This window comes from Vollenhovia emeryi, unplaced genomic scaffold, assembly GCF_000949405.1.
Source record: "Vollenhovia emeryi isolate VEMERY1.0 unplaced genomic scaffold, V.emery_V1.0 DF939275.1, whole genome shotgun sequence".
Classification (NCBI taxonomy): domain Eukaryota; kingdom Metazoa; phylum Arthropoda; class Insecta; order Hymenoptera; family Formicidae; genus Vollenhovia; species Vollenhovia emeryi.
In genome coordinates, this window is record NW_011967091.1 from 70,970 (window position 1) to 88,056 (window position 17,087).

The 17,087-nt window shown below is 45.6% G+C and overlaps 1 protein-coding gene across 1 annotated transcript in view; it reads left to right on the plus strand.

Annotated features, from left to right (window-relative positions):
- Positions 1-7,923: 7,923 nt before the first annotated feature.
- LOC105559402 overlaps positions 7,924-17,087 on the plus strand; it is a 47,451-nt gene continuing 38,287 nt past the window's right edge. Inside the window, exon 1 of the mRNA XM_012007658.1 lies at positions 7,924-8,363. Coding sequence (XP_011863048.1) covers positions 8,325-8,363 — 39 coding nt within the window. The 5' untranslated portion in view covers positions 7,924-8,324. The remainder of the gene's footprint in view (positions 8,364-17,087) is intronic.

A 17,087-nucleotide genomic window follows, 5' to 3' on the forward strand; every position in this document is an offset into this window, starting at 1 on the left:
GGGGGGGGGGAGAGAAAGAGAGGGAGAGGGAGAGAAACAGACAGCGAGAGCGGGAGAGACGTTGATAAATTTACAAGTTGAAGTCGCATTCCGAAGTAATGCAAGCCCACCTCACGACAAATGCGGGATCGAAAAGAAACGTAGGCAATTGGCCATTCTGGCGGCACCGATACGTAGAATTCCTCGAGCATTTCCGAAGAATGCGGGAATGAGGAAGCGAGCGTCGCGTTGTTGAAGGCGGCTCGCACATTTTTTATCAAAACTGTGCGACCGCGCCGATGTTTTATCCCGCGCTGTGCCACCGCCGCGCGCGCATACTTTTGTGGTGGATGTATTCCGCGCGCGCGATAACCATCTTTTTTCCCGAATATCCCCGCGAATCGCCGTCAGCGGCGTGCGAAGACGCGCGCTCCTCGATTCAATTTCGCGCGCTGCGGCGGCGCATGAAAAGCGATACGCTCGCGCGCGCCTCTTCATTCAATCTCATTTACGGTATTCCGCGGCGTACCGTTAACGACGCCGGGTTGACTTCTCGCGACCGAAAAAACCGTCCTGCACCGATGTGGTGCACTATGAGCGATCGCTTATCGCGACGACCTCGGTCGCGTGTTTCGTTTGCATAGGAGATACGCGCGTTAACGCCGCTGTCTCAATGATACATACGTTTTAATTTCCTCACAATGGATTTTGTCGCGACGAGAACGTGAGACCCTCCGCGCTGAAAGGACACGTCGCTCGACAGGCGTGCGTGAATTTCATTAAACGGCCTCGATTTTGCGAGCCAAATAATGTCTCTTTATAAGTGTTTTTTTCTTTCGCTGCTCTGCAGAACATTTAATTCCGTGATGCAATTTTTAAAGGCACTCTTTGTTTTGGTTATCGAAACTTTACGTTTCGATTGGTTACGAAACTTTAGTGACATGTTCAAATGAAAAATACCATCTTTTCTTTAGTTGCGTAAATAGTTGCAAGTAACAGTTGAGTGATTTGATAAATAATTAAGAAGTTCATGTTCTTTGCATCCTTTTATTCATTCAAGGTTTATTTTAAACGCAAGAGTTTTGTGAGCATTGCGGGATTAGACGCGAATCCGGTGAATCCTCGCACCGCTTTTTCAACGTGGCTTTGATTAGATCTAGGATAATACAGCGGACCGCTTTGTAATTATTATCGGCGGGCATCGGCCCACGATGTGCAACAAGTACGAATTTAGTAGCGATCAATCATCGCACGCACAACCGACCTCGCCCAGCTGTGACTCGAAGTTGGAGTGAAAGCGATACACGCGGGGCAAGCTTGGCCTGGGATGTAATAATTATTCAAAAGTACAGGGCCCCATTCTCGTTTCCTGATAAATGATAGCGCCGTGCCGGAAGAGCCCCGCTCGCACGAACAATGTCAGCCGCTGGGAAATGACGTCTTACAAGTTAGCGGAACAAAATCAGCGGAATTGTAATAACGATAATATAAGAATTTGTTGCTAATTTGTTGCTCTCGAAAAATATCAATTAGAATTAGTTCCGTTCGTGCTGTAAGCTTCGTTGGAAAATGATGTTCCGCTAACGAAAGAACAAGTTAGCGGAACAATATCAACGGAATTGTAATGACGATGATATAAGAATTTGTTGCTAATTTGTTGCCCTCGAAAAATATCAATTAGAATTAGTTTCGTTCGTACTGTAGTTTCGTTGAAAAATGATGTTCCACGCACGAAAGAGCAAGTTAGCGGAACAATATACATCAACGGGATTATAACGATACAGCGATAACACCAGAATTTGTTGCTAATTTGTTACTTTCGAAAAATATCCATTAGAATTAGTTCCGTTCGTACCGTAAGTTTCTTTAAAAAATGACGTTCCGCTGAAGAAAGACCAAGTTAGCGGAACATTATGTATTCTTAAACGGAAAAGTAATAACAACGAGTATAAGAATTTATTAGCTCTCGAAGAATATTAATTAGAATTAGTTTTACACATTCTCTTTCGTTAACTTAATCTTCCTTTAACGGAAGAACATTTTTTAAGGAAACTTGCAAAGCAACAAATTGTTTTCCTCGGCAACTCTTTAGCAACAAATGAATGACAAATAAAAATAGTAATTAGAATTGCTTCTGCTCATTCTATTCCGCTAATTTATAAGACGTCGAGGAACGATCGGTCGAACTTGAAGATTTTCTGACGACTGAAAGTGCACACGGCTCGCGATCGCGTACTTGTTGCGCGGATATTCTTGTTTCTTTTTTCACGCAGCAGAAGCTCTTTGCGCCTAGAAATCCAAATGCCTTTCTTTCTCTCTCGCGAATGCAATGCGTTTATAGTTCCGCCTAACAACTTCCTGAGCAATGACGATAAATAATGCATGGTTACGCACGTGCTTCCTCGTTTTGCCTTTACTCGCAGTCTTTTATTTTTTTTCTAATGCTCACCGTCGCTCGAGAACGACAAACGTTTCTCACCTCGACTGATTGCGATATTGCGGAATACGCGAAAGAAATTCTTTCCCACGGGCGATCGACACGCCGCGAAGTCCTGACGTAAAGCGATAACGTGCACACTAATTTATTAAATAATGCTATCGGAATACAACGCTTAAAATGAGGTAGAGATTAACGCAATCCAGTATGCCTGATTAATCATTACACAGTACACAGCACACAGTATGTTTGGTCTTGTTACTTGTCTTTCTGTAGCTATTCTTACACAGGTGAAAAAGTTTTGTTAAATTTAACAGATATGTCCCAAACGGTCCACATACACATTTTTGTGTTAATTTAACGTAATATGGATATGTTAAATGATGACACTAATACTCCGTTAATATTTTAACACAAAATAAATGCAAATCTCAAAATAATTTGAAATAAATTTTGTGTAGAATTAACATATTTTTCATGACAAAGTGAATTTTAAAAACTGAAATTTTTACATTTTACAGATGCAATAAGTTAAATGACGGATATTTTGTGTTAAAATAATTTTTTAAGGCTCTATATATAAAACATTAAATAGTAGGAGCAAGGTAGGGGGCAATAAGAGCCGGACGCTAGATATTAGGTGCGAACAAATTTTATATTGTTTAGCAGAAATTAACAAGTCAAGTTTAAGTCAAATCCGCATCTAATATCTAGCGTCCGGCTTATTGCTCCGTTATTGCCCCCTACTTTGCGCCTACTATTTGATGTTTCACATTTATATTCGTATCACTTTGTTTTTATGGAATACGGTACTTTTATCGAACGTTATCGAGCCGACGTTATTTCATGATGAGAAGAAAAGATTTTATACGTTTTCTTTTTTTTCATACATTTACAAGACGCGTCTCCTAAAGATATGTTTTTACATTGGTTGATAGCTGCTATTTATATCATTGTATTATATTAGTATTGCATGGCATCTGAAATGCTCATTATATGTTTAATGTATAATTTGCATACACTTAGTTATGTTTAATCAACAACTTACTTAGAGAAACAAGTATTAACTGTCTGCTTAAACGTGAAAGCTTTTCTCTTCTTTTCCCTTCGGTAAAAGATAATAATTGTAGGAGATAACAACAATGTGTAACTTTTTCATTATATCTTCTCTTCTTAATCGTAATATGCAGTGATGTTATGCGCGCTTGTAATTATTGCACGCGATTGTGCAATCGGGCATTCGCCACATACGAGGGCATTGATCCTCCTGAGACGCTCTAGTTTTTTTTACGTAATACTTATCCGTCGTATTTAGGATGAGACGAGAGATTCCGACTCGTGAATTCGTTGAAAGCGTTAGGCGAACTGGCACAGATATCGACGCTGAATGTGCGAGCAATCCGTACATAAAAAAATCAATAATATTGAAACATTAAATATTGAAATATTAATAATATTGCAAACTTATGCACATATGTATTTGTTTTGGCAAACGCAGGCTAAACTCTGTATTTATCGCGATTTGTTTCCTATTATGTCAAGGAAATATCTTTCGATGATATCAATTACTTCAGGAGCCTGTTTGAATATTTCGTGTTGCATAATACGCGTACACGAAAATATTAAACGCGTTCTTTTCTTGCAACAATATCCACTCGCGCATGTGCACTCTGTTAGCTCTACGTTGTTGATCAAACGTGAGAAGATGCGCTAGTGCAAGCACCAGCCAACAGGTGGCACCAGACTGCTTATAAATGCAGTTGCACTTCCCACAGGGATGGCTGGCCTGCACCGCGGTCATTTAAGCTTAGCAAACCCACGGACGCGAGGCTCGATACATTGCGGGCGACCCCATACATTTACACGTCATATTATACATTCGTGGACACGCGCATTTTTCATGAGCGGCGGTGCAATGAACTTTGAGGAAGTAAAAACGAAATACACGCCAATTTAAGAATAACAAGAATAAAAACAGATTCGATAAATGAAGTAGAATACAGCGAAAGAGATAAATTATTTATTACGGAGATTCGGTTATATCAACGTACAAATTACACATAAATTTAAATCGATCTCCCTCTCCGCGCAAGTAAAGCAATTTTGTATATTAAATTTTGTCTTGTTTTATCGAACACGTAGAGACAAATTGAAAGAAACGCTTGTAGGGTAATATTTCTAGAAATTGAAAAATATTCTTCGTTTATTTTGACATGTTAAGTAATGCCTTGCTATATTTTATCATATTCGGACATTTTTACAATCGAATTTATTTCATGTAGGACTAAGAAAATTCTAAGGCCGTAAATCCGAACGCGTCTAACTGGCCGAATGTTTTCGTTGCTCGTCGTAGATGCGACGAAAAATGTTATCTACGCCACGAACAAACATAATAATTTCCTATCTTTTTCACCGCTGAAATTATACCAATTATAATTTCCATGTATGGTGTATACGTGAATTGACTGTCCGACGGAGTAACGGAAGTTACCAATAAGTATCACTTTTACTCGCGAATTTGTTACGGTGCTTATTTCTAGCACTTTCCTTCCGTGTGCGGCCCAATTCTCGCACGATCTACGTTAAGCGAATGCATCTCGAGCCTATCAATTTTCACTCGTGCATCTACGGGATACTCTATATTTAATAACGCATTCGGCTAACAGATTTCATTCGCTCTATCATCCGTGAAACGCGATTAGACACGCGAATATATCTTGCTGCTCGCCAAGTACCGCAAGTGGCTCGTTAAAACGTCGACCTTTTTATTTTCGTCGCTTTTTATTTTCCCTTTACTCGCTCGCAAGGTTCACGATTATTTACACCTAGAAATCTACTTCGAGACACTTGTACGTGTAAAGTTCACGCCTGTTGATCGGTGTCGGTTCGCCGCCTCGACGAGCGATCAGCTCGCGTCCGTTTAGATCCTCGTAGATGGTTAACGCGATCTTGAAAACGCAACGAGCGTGACACGGCGACACCGGGATCGACGTCCGATCGGTGACACGGCAATTCGAGCGCGCGATGAAAGAGCCATTCAATTACCGGCGACGAGTCGGCGATGACGAGCCGCGAAGTCTCGAATCTCGAAGAAGGATTCGACTAATGAAACGCGACTCGTTGCGCCACGTGCTCGGCCGTGGGTCCCCGTGTCCGTGCATTCGCGATTTATCCACGGTATTAAGGACTCCGCGCTCGCCGTCTCCGCGGTGGGTCAAAAGTTCCGTCGGCTTTGTCGCTCGCCGATGTCAGTCGTCGCGTTCAAATGAGCATTGTTCGTTATCGCGTTACTGCGTGGCCACAATAATCCCGGGACGCGTACTATTCCCCAACTATTATCGCGTATACGTGTGTCGCAGTGTTGCCGCGCGTAAACTCTTTGTTCTTTCGCCGCCGCGTGCGTTGCCCCAGGTAACGCGAACTGTATCAGCGCGCTGGACCGAAGCGATCCGCCATTTTCGCGTCCGCAGGATACGTTTAGCCGCGATCCACTCTCGTGTCCATTTCTACCAATGCAGATCAACTTTAATCTCGGCTTAAATCACTTCTTGTCTTTTTCTAATTCGTAAAGCTAGAAAAAGATACAAAGTAAGTTGAGCCGAGATTAAAGTTAAACTGCGTTGGTAGAAACGGGTAGAAATCTTTTATCGCGTAGTACCGCGAAATTCGAGGTACACGTTAAAATAAAAAGTATACGTAATTATGAGGTACATAAAAATCCACCAAAAAGCATAAAAGCTGATAAAAAGAATTACAAGCGCAAAAACTATATTTGACTGTGTCGGTAAAAAAGATGGCTGAAGGATCCTCTTCTAATTGCACGATATTGTTTTTGTATGTTGTTCCTAGAGTATGCCGATCGCATTTTGTACACATTTATTGTAGAATTCTTGTATCAAGCGAGTCTAATAGATTTTTTGCCTATACTTAAATTCCGTAAAAGAGCTTTGCATTTCTATAAAGCCAATTGAAAGATTACTTGTAACATAGAATGTCGATAAAACAGACGGCTTTAGGATCCCCTCGATGTGCCGCCGTTCGGTAAGATCTGCGTACGCGCCGCGTACATTTTCACTCGGGGAAGGAGTCGACGCCGGGGGAGCGAGTTCGATTATCCCCGTGTCGACGGCGGTGGCGACGACGACGGCGACGGCGACGAGAGGGAAGCGTTATCACGCATGCCCGTGTTCCCCGGCGTCCTCGTTCTCGTCCGCGGAATCGCCTGACGGATATTTTGACAGTACGCCGCCCTGCATCCTCCGCGTCAAGATGCATCTCGATCCTAGTCGTTCGCCGCGGCGGCCCCGACGCGTCGCGAGGGAGGTGGTGCGTCGGACGCGCCGCTTAAACGTGCGCGTTTAACAGCGCCGCTCGCGGAATCGGGTCAGTCGATAGAGTCCGTGCGGGTGTTTGTGCGCGTCCGGAAGAGCGTTCCTCCGTTGGGGTAGGACTGGAGGGAGGTAGGAAGAGGCAGCGGAAACCGGCAACGGGATAACCCGGAGAGGCTCGGAAATCGGATGAATCGTCGCTCGATCTCACGGGGGAGGATGGCCCTCGAGTTGTCGGGAGTTGTCCGTTCCGCCATAAGCGCGACGAGAGGTGATTATAGGTGGTGAACTTCGGAGTCGCGCTCCCCGAGAGGGATCCACGCAGTTCGGACAGTACCGTTTTTCGGCTACGCTCGTCGGGGTGGCCGGGGCGGAGGGAATGGCCGCGGCGTCGCGGCGGGTCCGGACCCTCGCGACGTCTCGCAGCGAGGCGTTGACTCGTTTTTGAGCCAAGTGGGCGGGTGTAGTCGTGAAAGAGTGAAGTGTTTGAATGACTTGCGCGGGAAGGTGGTCGTGTTAACTCGAGTATGCGGATTTCACGGACATGAATACCTCCTCGGTGAGGTGGGGCCCGGCTCTCTCGGCGTCGCCGGATCACCACCGGCGCGGGCGTCCCGAAGTGCCGTGTAAATCTTCCTGAAAATTACGAAGTAATCTTGCGACGGTTCCGTTGAAGAATCAGGTTTCGTTGTGCGCTCTTGCGTGCGTGTGTGTGTATATGTGTGTGTGTGTGTGCGTGCATATGCATATGTATGTGCTGTACGTGTGTACGTGTGTATCTGTGTGTGTATGTGTGTGTGTGTGCGTGTACGCATGTGTGTATTGTGTAAAGTGCTATTCGACAGGATGACGTCTCCTCTATCGAGCCGCCGCGTGTCAAACGCCTCGGAGATGTTGGCGATGAACGCGATCTTACGGGATATACGCTCGCGGTACGCGCGAGACAATCGTTAAATCGTTAATGCAGTTAACGGACGTTGACTGTGTTTTGTGATTCTCCGTGAGAAGGGCGGGGGTCTTTTCCCTGGGGCGGCCCTGGGTATACGAACCTGCTGCGCTCCTCCGCGCCTAACGTGGAACCGTCCATCTGTCAGAAGCGTCTCACGGAACGTGAAATCCCGTTTGGAACCCTTGACGGGCTCTTCTCGCGCTCTCGGATCGGTTTTGAGCTATCTCGGTGCATGCGTTCCGAAGGTGGGCGGATGCCGCTGTCCACGTCAAGGACACGTATCCTCGAGCGGCGCGTCCGAGAACAATGAGGATCTCGGAACGGCCGTTTCGCTACGATGCTGGAATGCCGTGCTGGGAATGCAAGCTCCGAGCCGTGTCGTTCTGCCCTTCGCCCGCGCCGTCGTCATCCGCGTCGTCGTCGCCGCCGTCGCCGCCGTCGTTGTTGTTTAGCTCCGCTGAAACGTACGACCGAAACCTGGGCTGCGTCGCGAATGCACACGCCGTGGGAATAAATTGGCCGGAGTGTTAAGCGAGGCTCGTTCTCGTCCGTTTGCGACGGTTAGAAAGGGCGAAGGAACGGAATCGGCGGCGAGGAAAGAGAATAAGAAGAGGCTAACGAGCTGAACAGGATGAGTCATTTCGATTGGAAGTTGCTGCGCCGGAAGAAGGTACAGTTTGTTAGGCCCGAATTTATCGCGATTCTTTCCGAGCCCTCGGTTCTTTGCACGTCGAGCGATATTGTTATTCGTCGATTCGTTTCGCAAAGTGTCGGCGTCATTTTCAGGGCACAACGATTTGCATTTACTACTTTCTGACATAGTAGGATCTGTACTCTCTAAAAGTCGATCACTGGGGTTGTCACTGAAAACAGCGAAGATGATGGCAGGTTCTTTTTATTTAACATTGATTGTTTACCGTGTCCGATTTACCGAATGGTGTTACCATAAAGTTGCAAGCAATTTTTGGCTCATTTTAAAACGATTTAGCTCAGAAGTTTAAATTTACTAGATTGTATATAGAGGAAAGTCCCCTGTTATGAGATAGACACCTAATGTAAGATCGCGAGGCTTCTGTTAAATTAATAGGCATCATTTGTTGATTCCACTGTGAATTTATTGCCCTTGGGATGAAATCTGTTTAGTGGAAAGTTACGTGGGAATAAAATTTACACACAACTTTATTTTCCCTCTTTTTGAAATAAATGACTTGACATAACATCCAGTGACTGGCTCCCATTGCCTGCATGTTTCTTCTACATCTTCGTCCAATTTACAATCTTGCGTACTTTCTACCTTTATTGTAGAGACAACTGCTGCAAATATCTATTGCAATAGAAGACATAATTAATGTAAAAAAAAATTAGGATTGAAATGACACGCATATAAGCGGAAAGCTTTTAATTCGTAATTTATTTAAACAGAACTTTATGAACTCATCGCATACGCTCATATCGAACAGCTTATACCATTTTGTTTAAGCGTACATTGAATATTTCGCTGCAACACAGTATACGTTTACTCATTCTTCCGCTGCGTGTAATTACGTTGAGGAACAACTGTTGGCGTACCTGCGGGTTAAAAGCGCTATTAGTCAAATACCGAAACATAACGAATGTAAGTAAGCTGCGATTACAAATTACCGCTCGCATAAAAAGCGACATTATTGACCCGCGGAAAGATTAGTACGGCGGAACGGCAGCATATAGTGAGCAGCTCTTGCTGCCGGTTTTCGCGTGCAGATGGATGTATAGTTGGGAATAATAGAGACATTGAGTGCTGCCATAATGACGAACCATTAGTCACCGAGAGAGCCGAGATAGCCGGAAACGCGGAGAATAGCCTTTTGAGGGATTTAAGAATCCGCCGCGCGCTTCGCGCGGATACTCGGAGTTTCATTTCCGCCGTTTTCATTCCCATTGATTCGAGAGAAGACACGGCCATTGTCTCTCAGAATCCCTGCCAATCCCGCATTCTTAACAGACACGTGCGAAGCTAGGTGTATCCTTGACCTCGTGGTATTCCGTTAACTTCCTGTAATATGGTACACCATTCGGCGTTTAACTTCACCGAAAGTTACGCGAGCGGCGGGGAAATAGACCGAGTCATCTCGACTCTCCAAATTGCATCGGAAGATTAACGTGACTAACTGCAGTTCCCGCCAGTTGCCACTTGGATTCGTTCGATAATCGATAAGCCACGGAGGATAAATGAAGGCTCTGGGATCCTCTCGATGAATTGTATATCGAATAATGGAGACGTAGAAAGTGCGTGCTCCGCGAGAGCTGTCTATTTGTTACAAGGCGGGGCGACGCGCGTAGGAAATTACGCTTGCACTTAGGTAGATGCACACCGTCATTTCCGCGCCCGAAACGCGCCCTTCAAAGCGATGACGTTGCGTCAGTATGTCTGATATGCTTTGTTAGTGCCGTGATAATAACCAAACTCTTCGCCTAACAGTCAGCCGGGTGCAGTTTCTTCGAATATTAATGGGTCAAAAAATTACGCTTTCTTTAACAATTTTTTTCACAGTAAATACACCGTACAGTGAAATAAATCTTTTGGGGATTTTTTGGGATTAACCCCTTAAAAGTTATCATTCGAGGAGCTACTTGGAAAACTCTGAAGAAACTGAAAAGATTTCCCGAACAATTTTTCACCTTATTTTGTATCTTTATCGAACTTGTTTTTTTACGCGTATCGGAAATTCTAAAACTCGTTGCGGAAGAATCGGAATATAATTCTATCACAAAAAAAGGAATGAAGGATTAAGAACCGTGACGGGGTGTTAATGTCTACATATTTCATATTACTAAATTTATTGCGAAAAATATTACCTCACCCAGGGTTTGAACCTGGATCTCCCTCTTATGGGGTGGGCGTCTCAACCAATTCGACCACAGAGACATATGGAAATATCGAGCCATACGAATTATAATTCTACTAATTATATCGAACATTCGTCAACTTAGCACAGATCCTGCGCGGAGAGAATTGTCTTTTAAACTTTACCATGAAAATCACGTATGAATTTTAGGGGAGTTTCTTGAAATTTGACTATATAGTACATTTGCTAGTAGAATTTCCAAAAACTCTTATGAAATTCTTCGAAATGCCACGGTGTCCCACGATTACATGATTTTCCGGTAAATTTGAAGAGAAAATTCCCTCCGCGTGTAATCAATGCTTTCTAATTATTATCTAGATTTGTCAGCTAAATTATTGTTACGATACACATCTCGTGTATCAACACAATTTCTATCTAACGATCGTTTAGGAGTTGAGTAACCGCGCAGGATTGCATAATCGATAAGCTCGCGAGTGGAATACGGCGTTGCACGCGTCATCGTCCGATCTCGCTTCGCTCGGATTAAGTGACTTTTCAGCGTATTTATTCGGTGTATTAGCACGTAGAGATACGTAGTATTTTTTTTTCTGTCCGACGGCGGTCTTACCTGCGCGACTTGAGCGTGCGCGGGATTTGCATAACAGAAAGAAGGCGTTACCGCGGCCGGCGTTAAATTTCAGGCATCGCTGCGCTCGGCTTTCTGTCCCCGCGGACTTTTCTCGCGTCTCTCCGGTAATTACCGTCTACCCTATCGAGGCATTTCGAGGTGCACGCGGTGCAATAATGCGTCGCCGGATTGTCTGTCGCCGCGTTCGCGCTATCGGCGCGTTTTATCGCCATCGATACCGGACTTTCGCCTTAGGCGGTGAGACTTCAACCCGGATGAGTTATGCCGCGATCCAAAGTGACATTCATACGTGCATTAATGGATTATCTACACGTCCCGCGGCTCAAGCGGGCCCGGCGATTTGCATTGAATGCGTCAAGTGTACGACAATTTGCTCGCCGACTCTAATTTAACCGTGTAATTGACTCCGTGACGAAATCACGTAACAACGAACAGCGAAATGCCGCCGGTCCCTATTAGCATAAAGCGATTTTCCCGCGAAAATCCTAATCGCGACATTTACGCCCGCGTTATCGGCCAATCGGCCGCGAAAGTCGGGCGATTGTGCTCGCGAGATTGTTTAACGCAACAATCGTGAAATCGGTCGCTCGCCGAATCCAACAATCGCGATATACTTAAAAGTACGCGCGGCCCCTCAAGCGGAGCAATTTTCCGCGTGGACGGGTATTCGCCGCCGAGGGACGTAATTAACGATAGTCTCCGTCATAATCGATCTCTGGCCGGGGATTTATCTGGCGATCTGGTGGTGCACTTAGTGCTCCGCGCTGATTAAGTAATCGCCACGTTCGGCCGAACCGACGTGTTTTTACTCTTCCTCTTTCTCGCGCATACCGACGAGGTAGACTGACGTGTGTCCCGAAAAATGTTAAGAGGAGACACTAGCCAGCGGAGTGGTGACGGGGAGAGCAAAGTTGGGATATCGCGACGACATTTTGCAGAGGAGTGCCGACCCGTTACCGCAGGCAATAAATCGATCTCGCGTCTCTCCACGGGTCTCTCTTTCGCGAGTCGCAGGAGCGGAAGAGCGCTTCGCGATCCCTACACTTTTCTCGCCCCTTTCCCACGCTGTCGTCGACGTCGCGTCGCCGAGGGCCGACAAGCGTGACGATTTCGTGCGCTTTTTTCCCAATATTTCCAAATGCAGCGAAGAGACGAGCGTTTGCTCGTTTAACTCGCTCGCGGTATTCATGGGGCGAGCTCGGATTCCGCATTATGCCGTTTAACTCGGGAGGGAAGGTTTATGCGCGTACGCAAATTGAACGATACAATGCGAACGAGGCGCGCTCGCCTCGCTCGTACCCGCGACGGGCAGGTTTCTCGTTATCCCGTTTAATGACGCTCCGATATTCAAATCCGCGAGCGAGGTCTGGAAACTCGAGTCGCACGGCGTCGCTCCGGGACGAAGACGGCCTTTTACGTGAAACTTGAGAAACGCGATACAGTCGGCCATCAGTCCGCGGGCCGCGGCGGCAATTCCCGCGCGCGCCAATTGTCGGCGCGCGAGATAATGGAAAACTTATCCACGCCCGCGATCTACCACAAATTGGAATTGGCTCGCTCACCTTGGCCTACGTGCATTCGAGCGTCGGTCAAGTCGGGGGGGATAACTATGCGCATGCGAAAATTCCAGATCGCAATTTCGCGATAGCGCTTCGAGGTGCGCGACGGAAATTGATGGAAATGGACGCTGGTGCGCGGCTGTTATGACGACGACATCGATTCGCACTGTGCGCCGGCGGAATTGAATTTTTTTTTATTGATTGTGTAAATTGCGAAACGCGGCTCGTGATCGTGATTGTAAAAAACAAAGAATGGTGTGACGTGCCGCTTAAAGTAGGCCAACGGAACCGTCCATTGCCCGGCACTGGGGTGAGGGCGAAAGGGAGGGTCGATGTAGCTTAAAATCAATAATCTTGACCGCAATTAGCCGTTTAACTTTGGGACGATGTAATTGGGATGAGCCCAGGGTTGGCAAAATTCCACATTTTTTGGATAAAGTCTATGCCAGTGGTAAAAACCGATATTTTCCGGAAAATAACCGGCAAAAACTGAGTGGCGATCGTGGCGCAGAGGATTGTGCGCTGGTCTGGTAATCCGAAGACCCGGGTTCAAAACCAAACAAAAACATTGTTGGTTTTTCGTTCGATCGCCACATAGTGAAGTGGATATAGAGAGAGGTGTTATAAGAGGTTTGGGCACGTTCCTTCAAAAACGCCTTGTAACCCTAAGGGGAATCAATAAAATGTATACTAGTACATATTGTATATACAAAATAGTATTGAATGAGAAAGCTAATAATATCTAGTACAGTTGAAAATATGGGTAATAATTTGAGGTAGATATTCCACCTTATATTCATGCCTTCAACTGTACTAGATATTATTATCCTTCTCATTCAATACTATTTTTTTGTAAGTAAGTAACCGGCAAAAACTGGTCTTCGGCTGGAGAATATTATAATAATTGTAAGTTTAATTTTGCGCATTTTAATCGTCGTAATTGATTTTTATCAGCGAAACTTTGATAAATCGATAGCGTCTAACGTGTAAGAACTTACGCGTAAACGAAAATGGAGCGCGTACTCGAGGACGCGGTTTGAAGCTGACCTGCGAAATGAGGGATTTTATTTTCGAAGGCATTTTAACGTCGCTCCCAACGGAATTGCTAACCCGTTTGGTAATTGCGCCGCGTCTCGTAGAGACGCGCGAATACGTTGATCGAAAGCAATAAGGAGTAATTTCAGAATCGTCGCAATTACGAGACACGCGGGAAATGACGGGAAGATATACCGGGTACAACGACTCTCAAACCGGGGAAGGTAAACGCTTCTAATTTTTATTCGGCTTCCTGGGCTTCGGTGGAATTTGTTGGTTTTTATGAGCCTCGGTAAATACATGGAGCAACCGAGTGGCATGCCAGTCTAATGGTACTGTCAATATATTTTTTACGGTCTACGCCCACGCCCGCATTTATGAGTACAAATAGTAGTACTTGGGACTCGGGGAAGACGTAGATTAAGATAAAATATTACTTGCGAGTTTCGAGCCCGCACATAATAGAGCTCGCGATCGTTATTGTCTATATTCTATCGCAGCGACATTAGCGCGGCGATATCGTAAATAAACGTCGGCCCAGAGAATTGCTAGCAATTATTGTATGCCCATTGAAAAATATTGCCCACACATCTCTCTTACCCCTGTATATTATTACAATTCTACGTAATATATACTGTTACGATGTAATATACAGCCTTGGCCAAAAATATTTGCCACCTATGTGAAACCTCGAAAGGTGTATGCAATGTTTCTGCAACCTTTCGGTGCTGTATGGGTAAATACTTACGAGCAAAATTCAAGTTTACTACTGTAAACGTTTCGCGACTGTCCTTGCGTGTTTATGACGTGATGCTTTGTTTAGGTTATTCAGTTTAGCGCGCCGATACGTAACAATATAGAAAATAGTTGGTTAGAGTCAAAAGAAGTTACATGTCTAAGCATCGAGGGGGTGGCAAATACTTTTGGCCAAGGCTGTATATCAAACGGGGGTATAGTTAAAAAGCGGTGCGTGTTGATATTCGAAGACGCGCAGTCTTCCGCTCGCAGCCTCGAGCATCCGTCTAGCCGGGTGCAAGCGGATCAGCGACACTGCCTCCGTTTCCCGTCAGATCGCATCGGGGTGGGGCTAGCATCGATCGCAACCCTCGCGTGCGCCCCACAGTTTCCATCCTTGCTCTCAGTCGCGCAGCAGCCACGGGGACTCCAACCACGTAGCAAAACACTCTTTCTCCCTCAAATAACAACGTACTGTAGTCCTTGTCCGTGGGTCACGCATTGCATTAAGTTGAATCACAAGGCACGTGCGCCCCGTAACGGTCCATTTCCTTTAATGCTATACCGCCCCGAAAATAAAAATAGCAAATATTTTCGAAAACCACTTTTACGTGATGTTATATAAAAGAATATTGATACTTCCTAAAATGTGTAATTGAAGTAGAGCCGTATTCACGTAGCACTGATTGTGGAACGGGAGTAAATCAGAAAGCATAATGTAGACTTTTTTCTGCCGCGTACGTTTATTTGCATTTACCAGCTATATAGAGGGACTTAATCTTTGCGGTAGAACATTGAGAAATAAATACACTTAATTTTCTTGATAACTTGAGAGCTGCTTCCCTCCGTTGTTGTGTACGAATGATGCTGGATTTTGTACCTCGTTGATCTCATTAATAATCGGTCTCGAAGGGGAAACCGCTGAGGGCATTGTGGTGTACAGATTTGCGGCATTACTAGCCTTTTTTGGGCATTAGTTTGGGCATTAGGCCTTGTTGGGGCATTATAAAGATAAAATAAGATAAAATAAGACAAAACAAGATAATAAGATAAAGTAATGTCTAGTGGGGATTAGTGTACAAGATTTTAGTCAGCGGTTTCCCCCTCGATCGGTCTCGATTTCGTTATCACCGGTAGAAATGTTTTGTACTTGCGAAAAGACGACGGGGATTGCGGCAGCTCAGTAGAAAGGTTATTCCGAATTGTCAACGTTTTTTTTACTGCACGCCACATTGCAGTAAGTGGGCCCCTTATCACTAGAAAAATAGCCTAGGAATAAGGCAATAGCACGAAATGTTAAAGCGGGTCGCGGTTGCTCGCCAATCCCTAATCTTTGTGCGAAATTTGGCTCCGACCGGCGCCGATTGACCTATTGCAGCTATCATGTTGAACGAAAGCGGTGTCGAAACGATGCAAATAATACAGCTGGCTCCTATTAACGTGCCGCTAATTGCCAGGCAGAAAAGTCGCGCATCGTGTGTAATTGAACGAAGATCGCGCGGTCCATTACTTGACCTAAGCGAATGGAAGCCGCGGGAAATGAAGCCACGAAACAAACAATAAATAATTGCGTGTTATCGAATTGCCACTATCGGCGATAATCAACATGTTATTTCGACGGACGCGTGCAATTCTCGCGCGTACACGTACACTCGTGGGTCCAGATTAGGCTCGTAATTTTCATCGTGAGAGCTCGGTATAGTCATAGTAGGTAAGTGGTGCGAATCACTGGTCGATAAATACGTCGTCCATGCTTACGGTCGCCGTAATAAAGTGGGTGCTATCGCCGTGGTACGCTTCGTTGACCGGTAACACCGTCCAGGAGGCCGAGACGGTCTAACACGCCGGTCGTGTCCGCTGTACACCACGTACACATATCCCTAGTTGCTACGTGTACGCGCGCACGGACGGGATCTTCATTCAATATTTAACCGGCGCGATGCTCTCGAGCGAGACGAGAGGAGCCCAGGTTTTCTCCATACGTCTCGCGTCTCGCCCGTGATTTACGTTCGCGTCCGCAGCGCGCCTCGCTCTCAGCCCTCTCCTTACAGTAATCCGCCACCGCTCCTGGACGGCGATGGAGTGCCGGGGGTATAAATTATCCCGCGGACTAATTAACATTGTTGCCGATATCGCCGTAACGCGAGGGGATACGAAGATTAATCGCGCGCCTTCGCGATTCGGCGCACCGTGTCAAAGACGCGTTCCCTCGCGGAGGCGCGTCCCGGGATCGCTCGGGGATGTATTCGCACCCGGAATCGCATATCACACGTCACTCCAGATAGGCATTGATTTATCGTCACGCGCGTGTAATAGAGATTATTTATTATTTTACGCGCCTCTCTCTCTCTCTCTCTCTCGTAGCGGCGCGCTCGGTCTCGTATCGCGGCTCATAATTGATGACTATATCATATATTGCGCTGGAATGTGCCTTCTAGTTTCGCGCATCTTGGATCGCTGCGCGAAGGTAAGCGACGGAGCGAACTGCAGAGCGAGGAATTTCGCAAAAATGAAAAAATACAACAAATAAAGTTAACGGCACGCGATACTATTTTTTCTGCTGGATTGCTTACGAGAGCCAATTAGAATTT